The sequence below is a fragment of the Protopterus annectens genome, chromosome 4.part0, assembly GCF_019279795.1.
Source record: "Protopterus annectens isolate FY-2018-M chromosome 4.part0, PAN1.0, whole genome shotgun sequence".
NCBI lineage: Eukaryota > Metazoa > Chordata > Ceratodontiformes > Protopteridae > Protopterus > Protopterus annectens.
The window spans coordinates 1572281924-1572295455 of record NC_056733.1 but is presented as its reverse complement, the minus strand read 5'-3'; the positions used below and the strand labels follow the sequence as shown (position 1 = coordinate 1572295455).

Here is a 13532-nt window from a genome sequence, read left to right as displayed (position 1 = left end):
TGTAATTACAAATAGTGATTTACATGCACAAAATGATAGACACAAAAACAGCTATGAGCACTGCTATAGTGGGAATCTACTATAATAATAACTTTACAATGAACCAAAGTGAAGTAAATTTATGCATGGATACTGCTACACAATAAAATAAAAATATGGCATGAATGCATAAAAGAAATTTTTAGATTAAACATATAACTCCAGAAAAGAAACAAAATAAAAAATGAAAAAGGCAAATATGTCATAAAAATACCTGGATAAAAAACTCAATGCATACACAAATGTGCATCAGTAAAACTATTTCTGAATATAATTTATTGCTAAGCTAATATAAGAAATGCACAGTCAGTGAGATAGAACAGCTACTGTCAGATCAAAAAATTTTTTTGATTTTTAAACTAAAAGTTAGAATACTCAAGGGCCTTGAAAGGTAAACTAACTGGAACCATCCTGAAAATGTTTTTTGTGATTTTATATTGGACTGAATAATCTCATTCCACTGTGTCTATATTTTATTATACTTATTCTGGACAATATCTTTCTCAATAACTTCATGTGGCTATTAAATATTTAGTCTTATGATGTTATTATACGTTCGGTGCAGCTATGTACATCAAACATTTGCACTGACCATGTCATAGCAAAATTTAAGTATGATTTTGCTAATTATTGTAAGCTAACATGGCTAGGTTTCAAAGCAATGTGCAGCACACTGGTGTAGTGTTAATGCAGCAGTGGTCATTGCAAGAAACAACCAAAAACTAACACTGGCACATCAAGTGAAAGAGCACATAAATAAGCAGATGGGTAAAGATAACAGATAGTACAGTGTTATAGCAGCATACCAGAGGAGCAGCACTACCATACCACCCATAGGTGATGCATTTGACGTCATAACAAAGCTGTCCCTTAGTACTTGAAACAGTACAAAAGTCTCCATACAATGCTGCAGCAGGCAGCACCAGTTTGTAGCACAAAACCACAGGCAGGGCAGCATAGCACAGCACAACACCCAAGAGGAACAGCAATGTGGATGTGTGCAACAAGGTATGCTGCAGTAGGCAGCACCAGTTTCTGACACAAAGCCACAGGCAGGGCAGCATAGCACAGCACAACATCCAAGAGGAACAGCAATGTGGATGTGTACAACAAGGTATGCTGCAGCAGGCAGCAACAGTTTGTGGCACAAAACCACAGTCAGGGCAGCATAGCTCAGCAGAGCATCCAAGAGGAACAGCAATGTGGACATGTACACCAAAGTATGCTGCAGCAGGCAGCACCAGTTTGTGGCACAAAGCCACAGACAGGACAGCATAGCACAGCACAACACCCAAGAGGTGGACGTGTACACCAAGGTGACTAACCTGTTCAACATAAAAATGAGGAGTAAAAGGGGTAGATAGGAAAGTAGGATTGCCATCTCCTTTGCTCCACAAGGCATGGCATCAGTGGCCATGGGAGTCTCCTGACATGAGATGGAAATACACAATGTGTCCTACATCAGAAGTCATGAAGGTTGCAAAAACACCATCAGTGACCTGAACCTGAGCTGCCTGTTTATGCATGACCATGTTACATAATACGGCACTCAATGCAAATATTTTACTACATTTCTCCACATTATACTAAACAGTGGCATCTACCTTTCAGAAGCCTGAAGACAGTCTCCGCAGTACTCCTTATTTTAACTGTGTCATGTGACATTTCTGCCATTAACTGTGGGTTGCAAATAGGATTCATCACCCACAGCTCAAAGGTGTTTCTGGCACTACTTGCAACACACACACATGGTATATCATTACAGGTACAATGCTGCAAGTACACATGCTACCTGTATATATAGGCCATTCTATCTATGACAGGAGTGTACCTCCCAAAATATTGACCCTGCTGGAAGGCCCCCATACAGGACTCATTGGTATAAGCTGGATGTGTGCCAAATCTATGAATTATGTGAACTGCCTATGTGGCACACAGTACATTTTAGATAATTTCCTCTTCATTAAAGACTGTCTGGCAGTCCAGAGAGTGGTAACTCTTCTTATTTAAGTATCTCACTACCTCTGGTCCAGATGGGTCTTTAATATCAAAATGGGTGCATCTATGGCACCCAGGACTTTGGAGTAATTTGAAATCTCGTAGAATGCATTCAAGGTACTGGTTCTCTTCCATCATGTCCTTGGGAATCAGATATGGTCCTCCACATCTTGTAGCATGATGTTGAGGAATTGGTTATTCATAAGGCATAATCCCGGAACATACTTAACTGTCCCCCATAGGTTGCTGTAATATCAATGTAGGTAGAACAGTCAATGATATACATAGCTTTGTGTCAACAAGAAAAGACCCTACCACATGTGGTCCTTGAATCTGCTTGTAGACGACACAGCTTAACTAGGTCCTGTGGTACATCTCTGTTAGCTTTGACATGACTGATTATCTACTACTCTGTCACGTGTTAATATGTGAGTCACAGCCTGTGTGTCATCTTCTTTGTTATGGGTAGCCACAATGAACAGCATTGGCTCCAATGACAGCTACCAACATATACTGCTTAGCTACTGGTTCTGTTATGCCAAATACAGCACCCGCCATGTACTGTGAAAATCACAGTATTCAGACTGGGAGATCATGGGTGTGCAGTATCATAATTTTAAACACCTCTGAAGCACTCTGACACATTAGCTTCCTGCATCTGCATATTCCATGTTGCACAAAACACATTGGCAGGAAATTTCACATTTACAGGTCATTATGCAGTGATTTGCATGTACTGCATTTTGTTCAGTTTCTGCAGTTATACTTTTGAAGAAGCAGCGTCTTTGGATTGCTCACACCCTGCACACGACTTCTACTTACACTGTTTTGTGTTACATATTGAGAAACCTGTTTATGAATCACAACGTCTGTCTAAACTAGGTTTTAATCTTCTGTCTTCTGTTATATAAAGCATGGTCTGAATACAAGACTTTTAAAAAGTCATTACATTTTGATGTAACTTTAGTATATACAATATTACAAATTTACAGAAAAAAATGCTTTCTTTTTTAATTCAGTTAGCCTGTTCAGTCAAGAAACTGTATTGTGGAATTCATTTTCCAGCTAAAAATAATGAAAGTCATTCTGTACTGTACAAACAACAGTGACTTCACACCTCAGGACCTTTGCATTTGTTATTAAAACAGAAATTAACTCAAAATTAAAACAGACACACTAGATCCACTAGTTAGCAGATTGTGAACATGATGCATTGAAGCAGAAAAGACTGATATATTTTGTTAGTGTTAGTCATAGCTACGGAAAACTAAGACATAGACTATATCAAGATATCATACTCACCTCACTCCAGACCAGCATAGTACCAAATATGACTTGTAAACCGTCAAAGAAATTGTCTCCAATGATGATGACTGTGGCGCCCCCTGTGGTCCATCCTTCACTTGGGCTAATGGCTTTGATACATGGTGTTGCTGCTTTTCAAAATACACACATAAAAAAGAAACAAAAAAGAAACAAATAACATCTTGTTAGTATATGCACCTTGCTTATCTAATAATTAAACAACAGTTATTCTTATCAGGCCTGCGCAACTCTGGGATATATTCTCAAACTGTATGAGTGACACAAAATACAAACTCACTAATAATTGAGGTATTTGTTTTCATTGCCTTCTAGTGCTGTTTGTAATTGCAAAACATAGACAGAAAAAATTATAAAGGAAGTACAGCATACAACGGGTAAAGTCTGGACTTAAGATCTGTGGTGTTGCCATAGTTCATAAATAGCTACACACACACACACACACACACACACATATATATATATATATATATATATATATATATATATATATATATAGTAATGTCTTTCGGCTTTGATTGGCAGTAGATTTTTATGGTGCCGAGTTGCCAGCCCAATGCCCATCCTTCAAAGAAGGCACACCTATTCACGCACACACCTACGTGCATGTCTTTAAATGTCACTCGACCGCATATATATATATATATATATATATATATATATATATATATATATATATATTTATATATTTACACATATATATGTATATCTATATCGATATATATATATATATATATATATATATATATATATATATATATATATATATATATATATATATATATATATATATATATATATATGTATGATTGGTTGACTAAACAACGCTTGACAGGTGTGCAAGATCAACAATACTCGGGTAAAGGTATATTCCCATTCCCCGGGATTGTGCGATCTCTTAGTTAGAATATATAATTAACAGCGGATGTTGGTGGGATTTTCTTTAAATTTTTGCATGCACAAAGATTAATGCTTGCCGCATGTGTAGTAGCATGTCGGCATATATACTGTCAATCAATTTGTGTCAACATTATCTTCTTCTTTCAGCTTTTCCCGGTTAGGGGTCGCCACAGTGGATCACCTGTCCGCTCATGATTGGCAGTGGAGTTTTACAGTGTCGAGTTGCCAGCCCAGCATCCAACCTTCCACAGAAGGTGCACACACACACACACACACACACACACACACACACACACTCACACCTAGGGCCAATTTGGAGTGTCCAATCCACCTGCAGCATGTCTTTGGGATGTGGGAGGAAACCGGAGCACCCGTAGGAAACCCACATGACCACAGAGAGGACATGCAGACTCCGCACAGAAGGCACCCCAGCCGAGAATCGAACCGGTGAACCTCTTGCTGTGAGGCAACAATGCTAACCACTGCACCACCGTGGCCGCCCAATTTGTGTCAACATTATACACATCGACAAATGTTATTCAGCCAGGTTAATTAAGTAAATATGAATAGAGAGAGGGAGGGAATAAAGATATGCATGATCAGTAATCAAGAGCATCCCTACTACTTGTTTGTGCTTTCTAGTCACTCAGAAAGATTACACAAAGTCTACATGTAGTCTACTCTTTGTGGTAACCTTTATGAATCCACCTCACTATTTAAGGCTGCCAGAAAATCAGTAGAAAAACTAAAATTTGGAGGAAGAAAATGTGAGTTATGCTTCGGTTGTCTGCTCACTCACAATGGTGTATACTTAGTGTAGGAGTTAATGTGTGTGTGTGTGTGTGTGTGTGTGTGTGTGTGTGTGTGTGTGTGTGTGTGTGTGTGTGTGTGTGTGTGTGTGTGTGTGTGTGTGTGTGTGTGTGTGTGTATCTATACAACATATATATATATATATATATATATATATATATATATATATATAGATAGATAGATAGACATACAGATATATACAGAAAACAGTTTTCTTCTGTATTATCAAGTATTTTCTTTAAATTACATTAAAACTGCATAAAACAAATTTCTAAAGCATTGTTCTTCTATTCATCATAATGCATTAAATGAGTTTGTGTGTACCTGTAGGCATATATAAATATGTCTCTGTTTGTAAAAAGACTAGTAAATGCATACAAATTAAACATTTATTATATAGTTATGGCTATGTAGATGCACTTGCAGTCTTTGGTCTGTCATAGGTACTACTCACCTGCTATCATGTGTCAGTTTAAAAATCTCCTGTGCCCCAACCACCTTTCTTAATGTCCCAGAAAGTCCAGTCTCCTTTTCCATATTTGTTTTATTCTCTTCCTACACGTTCTGCTCCTACTTCTGTCATCCTGCATATACACTTCACTTTCAGTCATTACCTTAAACAACATAACCACCTCTCTGTCAGTCACTCCATGTTCTTGTACATGTATAGTCATTACCTTAAACAACATAACCACCTCTCTGTCAGTCACTCCATGCTCTTGTACATGTATAGTCATTACCTTAAACAACATAACCACCTCTCTGTCAGTCACTCCATGCTCTTGTACATGTATAGTCATTACCTTAAACAACATAACCACCTCTCTGTCAGTCACTCCATGCTCTTGTACATGTATAGTCATTACCTTAAACAACATAACCACCTCTCTGTCAGTCACTCCATGCTCTTGTACACGTATAGTCATTACCTTAAACAACATAACCACCTCTCTGTCAGTCACTCCATGCTCTTGTACATGTATAGTCATTACCTTAAACAACATAACCACCTCTCTGTCAGTCACTCCATGTTCTTGTACATGTATAGTCATTACCTTAAACAACATAACCACCTCTCTGTCAGTCACTCCATGCTCTTGTACATGTATAGTCATTACCTTAAACAACATAACCACCTCTCTGTCAGTCACTCCATGCTCTTGTACATGTATAGTCATTACCTTAAACAACATAACCACCTCTCTGTCAGTCACTCCATGCTCTTGTACATGTATAGTCATTACCTTAAACAACATAACCACCTCTCTGTCAGTCATTCCATGCTCTTGTACATGTATAGTCATTACCTTAAACAACATAACCACCTCTCTGTCAGTCACTCCATGCTCTTGTACATGTAGTATTTTTTCTGTGTTCCTCCTACACATAATAATTGTTACATTACTCAAGATGACTGTTACACGTAACACTGGTACAAATAAAGTATACAGCCCTACTATTAATGTGCATAGTGACTATTCAGTGGACGTGGAAAATTCTTAATCAATGTCAGGTGCATGATTTCCTAACAGTGTCATGCAGTGAACCTCTCAAACAGCAGTTGCTGTGCAGACACAAAATACTTTATCACACATCCCAGCCATTATGTTGCTAAAAACTGCCAAACTTTTCTGTTGATATTTTTACCATTTGCCAGTTTTGCTGCCATGAAGCTTAGACTACTTTTATGTTGGTCATGTTGATAGTGTTGTTGCCTAACAGCAAGAGGTTCCCTGGTTTGATTCTTGGCTGAGGTGCCTTCTGTGTGGAGTCTACACATGTCCTCCCTGTGTCCTCCCTCTGTTTGCATTGGCTTCCTCCCACATTCCAAAGACATGTAGTAGGTGGACTGGACACTCTGTATTGACCTTAGTCATGAGTGTTCGTTCCAGTGTGTGGTGTGGAAGAACCACCATGGCAGGGTTAGCCACCCTGACCCCATTTGCAAAAATGGGGAAAGGGATTATGGATGGATGGATAGATCCTAACTATGGACGATGGATAGATTCTACTATTATTAAAACATAGCTGTGTTGCATGTGTATGCCTAACACCAGAGTATGATGAAATATTTCAGTAATGTCTAGGCATTTAAAATGCTTTAAAACAATTCATCATGCAGTGATAACAGTTTGTGAGTAACAAAAATTTACATTTCTGTGCCACTTAACTAACAAGATAAGGACAAGATCTTACAAGCCATTGTGGTCTAAGACCTAATTCCCAAGTTAAAACTAATGTCCTTAAGATCCAATAGTTTTAATTCCACCTCTGATGCTAAATATCCACATGATGAAATGGACTTGGGTCATTAGAAGGCCAAACAAGCAGAAAGAGATGGGTTGGGAGGGTGGCCTAATGGTTAAGGTGGTTGCCTCACAAACACAAGGTGCAGCGCTTGAGTCTCACAAGGGATAATTGGCTAGGCTTAAAATGGCTCGCAAGGGCAGTTAGCTTAGTATTACTCTATGAACCTATGAACATTTATGGAATAGGTTGCCAGTGATTTGAATTTTTAAACACTGCTGCATATTTATCCGACACTTGACAGGCATTCAAAAATCTTCAGCATTCATCAAAAACGTAATAAAATCGGTAGGTAAGATGCAAGAATGATAATAACTATAAAGGCCATTACAAACTGAACACAAATCATCTAAAAATGGGAATCATGTTTTGCTGAGACAGTATTCCCAATTCTCTGTACAGTTGAATATAAAATGCTTCTGTATTTTTATTTCTCCACTGTAGTTCCAGATTGTTACAGACAATAATACACTCCAGGATGATTTTATCGTAGGATGTCATGAAGCCACAAGTATTCAAAAAGAAGGCAAGTACAGTTCCTTTGGACACGAGGATACAGTATGATAAAGCATACTTTGCTATGTGTTATTTTTTAATTATAAAATTGATATTCAGATTAAAGAGACTTGAATGGCACATGTCAGCAACATTACTATTTTAGGTCAGTTGAAGGAAAAAAAGTAATTCCGAGTCCTTGAATAACAGTAATTAGACACTCCAATATTGTATATTAATATACCCATAAAAATAACAATAAGCAGCCTTGAAGACAGTCAATTAATGTTCAAAATGTGATAACTGAAAATGAGTGTGAGTAGATAAGATGAAGAACCAGGAGGAGAATAGCAAGAAACTTTAATGGGATTGATTTTTTTTCAGTTTTCCTTCTAGTTCATCAGTTTATCCACTCATACAGTCAGTGCTTGCTTACTAATATGCAAGAGGATTCATCCTAGGGGATGTCCAAGCCTTGTGGTATCATGACTATAATCAAGGTGACCCATTCTTGATTACTGGTGGGGGCACCTGATGTACATGACAGGAGAGGATGAGTACCAAATGCCAGCTGCCCATCTTGAGAGGAGAGATAGCAAGGCCACCAAATTAACCATGTTCACCAGCAAGTAGAGTCTTGCTAATGAAAATGTCTGATAGGCTTCTGCTGTTGACGTTGTGCAGCTGCCTCTGACTTGGGAAGGTAGAACTGAAGGAGCATACATGTGTCATCCACTGAGAACTAACTTGTCTCAAACTGTGAAGGGTTAGGTGACATGTATCACTTACCTGCACAAGACCAACATCTGGCCTAATCCCTGATATTTTTCTCTCACCTTCCAGAGAAAGAAATAGATTAATACTATCCCCTGTACAGGAACAAATGGACCACCTGCTTTTTCCCCACGGAAAGAAAGAATGAGGCAATAGGGCACAGAGAGAGGAGCCATTTTGCAAGCCCCACTAAGTACAGAGGTGAGAGTTCCATACAGTTTCACCTTGTTTTCTGACCCACATCACCAGTGTATATTCTATGCAGTAATAAACAACCTGTTATGCCTTACTGTTAAAAATGCTATGGTCATCAATCTGGGTGGCAAAATATGTCATTAGTTGACCACATATTTCCTCTATGCTGTGTTTAGAGGTCCCACATAATTGCTGAACATAATTCTGTGACTTCTTGTAGTTGGTCAGAGTGTGACCAGTATAGTGAAAAGATGAAAGGAAGGACTTATACGTACCCATATACAGAGTTCAGTGAGGTACATTGCACCATAGGCTTGCTATGGTGTTGGGCTAAACTGGACTCATGGTACATTTAATGAAACTATGGAAAAAGACTCCATGGGGAACAATAAACAATAAGACATGAAAGTGAAGGACAGAACATTAAAAATAATATGAGACATAACCATGTTTCCATTCAGTTGTTTAGCACAACCTTTACAACGTTTTGAATGATTGTTATAGGTAGCAAATCTGTCCACTTAGTTTGAATGGTTTCATGAAGCTCTATTATCAGAAAAAAATCTAGGTAAAGAGTTTCTTATCATTGTACAAATGAGCAGGGATGCAATTTTCATGTATGCTATATAATAACACCACTCAGTATATAAACTGTCATCTATAGATAAAATATTACTGAACTTATATTTAACTTCGAAAACCTCTGATGAGACTCACCCCAGAGGGAACAATAAAATACATCTGACAGTGTATATGTACAAGTAGTATGCTGATGTTTTTTTTCTTTCCTTTATGTTGACATCTCAGATCTCTGGCACATTCTTTGAAATGTTTGCAAGGGAGGGCCATTATGAGACTTATACTGAGTTAGCCAACCTTTGGTGAGTATAAAATGGATGACGTTTTAATTTAACAATCACTGTTACTGAGCAACTTCCATCTGTGCATCTATAGTTTTTTTTATTTAACTTTTCTTTTCTACACAGTTGAATGAGTCTGGACTGGTGGCTAAAGTACAGGAGGGCTTGTCCCACGAAAGAAAAGAAAAATAATCAAAGCTTGTCTTTACTTCATTAATTTGAGTATTCAACCAGTTTGTTTCATACATTTGATGCTTTAACTAAGCTATACAAGACAAGATGTACTGAAACCTTTATTCTGAGTAGGAGGGATTTGGCCAGGATACATGGAAATATTCTGACACAACAGGGCAGAATTTACCAGTAAGTCAATGATTACGGATGGGGCAAAACTGAGAGAAGGGCTCAAGGAATCACCAGATGACAACTGATTGTGAAATTCCAACTACCCCATGAAGTAACACATTTCATTTAATATTCTAGAATCTGTGGGCTACCAAAATACAGGTGATGGAGGCAATGAATAAAGACACAGTTCATTTTGTTAAAACTAAAAGATCCTCGAGTTGTTGATAGAGCAACAACAAATGAATACTTGGCCATCCTGTCTAGAAAGGTACTTTGGTAAGAGAACCAGGAAATGAGAATACAGAAACTGACAAAAAGTGAAAATGAGTATTAACAGAGTTATAAAGTTAAATAAGATTAACTAAAGTTAAACTAAATACTGTCAGGATGAGCAGAGACTGCAGTGAATAATATTTGTGGATGTGAGGGTAGCAGAAGAACTGACCAGAAGACTGAATTCTATATGCAGGTGTATCGGAAAGAGGACAGGACTCCTCGTCTGATAGGAATTATTTGCCTACCAATCTTTTCATCATCACAGTTTAAGCCTCTAGATATGTCCACGCAGATTTATATGGGCAGAGATTCATTTATAATGGTTGTTTTAAAACTGAAAATGAATCATTCTGGAAAAGTTTTATCAGGTTCATTTCCAAACAGTCTAGTCCACTTGCACAAGACACAAATAGAGACTGATGACAGCAACCATTTGAAATGTTGGCACCTGTTTTAGGAAGTCCCATAATACTGAGCCAAAATGGCCTAAAAAACAGACTTACATATAGTAAGTCCACTGAAATAGCCATTTCTCAGGATATTCTCTTTTCTCAAGGTATGGCAATCTCAGGGTCATATAAGTTCAGATGGTTTGGGGCTTGCCCTTCACATCAGGGGTGCAGGGGCTTTCCACCATGCAAGTTAAAGTTTTGAAGAGAAGATAGATGTTTCCTCTGTTTTCTTTTTTTCTGCGTGCCAGCAATTAGCATTATAAGTGTCAACATTTCAACAGGGAGCCATGAATGAGTAGCAGTTTCTGAAGCTAAACGATTCCTATCTTTTTAAAAAAATCTAATTTAGACACCGTTTTGTAGCTGTGGAAGAAAGTCCCTTTTAAATTGTGATTTAGCATGACAAAAACAGATATGAGGCAAAGTTAAAGGGACTGTCTCGAAATTCTCACAATAAACAGTAATTTTGTGTATTGCTTTTCGAAGAAAATGTACAAAATGATTTTGTATAAGACTAAGCAACATTATAATTTGTTCCTTGGGTCCGTGTAGTTTTATGTGGGGAAACATAAAGCTTTCACCAAAAAACAAAATCATCTCACTTTGTTTACGTCTCCATGTGTCATTTTTGGATTACAACTGAAAACCAAATAGTAGTGATTACATCTAGTAGTAAAATAATATTAATAAAATGTTTTATGTTAGTTTCATAGCATAGTAGTAATTTAACCAAAGTACAAAAAATGGGCAAGAACCAGTCTTAAAAATAATGTTTCAGGGAACGTTAACAGCGTAGAATAAAAGATAAAGCCCTGTATTTGACACATAGTATCTTGATGCATGTAGTGACCCCAGGCAATGGAAGAGTCAGCTAAGAGGGAAAAGAATTATGAGGCAAAGGACGTTCTCAAAGGTCAGAAAGCTGAGTGCCTGCATCCCAGGATGTGCACATCCTCAACAATCCTCATGAAGCCTGTACATGCAGAGAGGGAGGGATTGGAGGTATCTGTCTAGAATGCAAGGGGGTATTGGGAATAACATTTCTCATAGAAACAAGTGGCAAACATTTATAATGTACAGGGAACTGCAGGGCTTAATTGAAAACCTCTCTCATAGTTGCTTGGATGATTGCCATGCCATGATCATGTTCTTGCTTCATAAAGATGAGTAAGTGGGAGCTGGCAGCCACTGCAGTCACTAACAGTTGTCAAGCAAAGACAAGAAGAAAAATAACAAAACAGTTAATAAATAATGCCATAGTGAACATACTGCAGAAAAAAATGTCATATATTGGTAGAAAATAATAACAGCATGAAAAATTAGAAAATTAAAGACATTTTAAGTTTACTGAGTGCTATTCTTAATATACATAGCAGACTGACAGATCTGCTGCTAAATATTATGCATTTTTATCATATAAACAACATGAGAAAAAATGGCTTTTGCTGACAGAACTATAATAAAATGGGTGAAATAATGTGAAAGCATTTTTAAGGTCTACCATAACCATAAGACAGACTGACATTATAATTCTGCACATGTGATGTCAGCAGCAGCATCAGTTTCGGGCATCACAAAAAATCCCCCCATGTACATGATAGCATACAGAATGCTGCAAGAAGCTCTGGTCCGTGTTTACGCCTTTCCATCCTGCCTCTGGCCGAGGTAGCTCCATCCAGGAGGATGGAATAACAGGGTTAATAAGTTAGACACAACTACAACAAAGCAGCAGGTGGTCAACTAGAAGGTAAGGAATGTGGGAAGAAAGGGACTAAAATGAAAAAAAGAAACATTTATTTGCTAACTTTTTTATTAAGATAGGGAAGATGGGAGGAATGGTAAGTCATGTTTTCTTCAGTCAATATGATTGCCTTTGCATTCTGTTTTTTTTAGCCTTTCACAGAACCTAAGAGACAGAATTTCATATTTATGGTATTTAACGCTTAGACATAAAATGGAACTTGATAATCTATAATAAGAAATGCTGAGGAAATATCAAAACGAAGAATATTTTTTGTCACAATCTAGTCAAGAAGATGCTGTATTTAAGCCTAACCTTGAATTACACTTGTGTTACTTGTATCTTACTTTCTATGATAAAAAATGCCTGTAACTGTAATTGATACACTGATACTCAGTGCTTCTAATTTCCAAGAACTAGTCTACAAATATTTCAGGTGCACAATGAAGTTCCTAACCAACTACATAAAAATGCATATTTTGCTGCATTATAATCATATGAAAAAAAAAATCATGTTGAATTAGCTAGAGAATTATAAACACTTTTTATTTTCTCAGGCAATTGACCTCATCAGTACATGAGAGAGAGAGCTGTTTTCTTTCCCTGTTCATACAAAGTAAATGTGTATACTACTCTATATATATATATATATATATATATATATATATATATATATATATATATATATATATATATATATATATATATATATATATATATATATATATATATATATATATATATATGTATACAGTTTGTTCAATGTAATGTATATACACAGTTTTTTTGTATTTAATTAGTCTGAAGTGCTCTGTTATTGCTTACATTTCTGTAGTTTTGTTTGTTTGTGAAATGTTTTGTGTTTCACCTGAGCCAAGCCTGAAATTGGTCAATCTTGATCAGTGCACTACCTCGGTAAACAAATATAAAATATACATAAATAAATAAAGTAAGTACATGCTTAATGCGTTTGTCTGCCTGTGAAATACAAAGGCATGATTTTAGTCACATGAC

At 37.0% G+C, this 13532-nt stretch overlaps 1 protein-coding gene across 3 annotated transcripts in view; it reads right to left on the bottom strand.

The window, feature by feature from the left end:
* LOC122799947 (transcription factor COE1) overlaps nt 1-13532 on the bottom strand; it is a 1219541-nt gene that overhangs the window by 322594 nt on the left and 883415 nt on the right. For all 3 annotated transcript variants that reach the window (XM_044069358.1, XM_044069357.1, XM_044069359.1), the window contains exon 9: nt 3340-3470. In XM_044069358.1, the coding sequence (XP_043925293.1) occupies nt 3340-3470 (131 nt within the window). The remainder of the gene's footprint in view (nt 1-3339; nt 3471-13532) is intronic.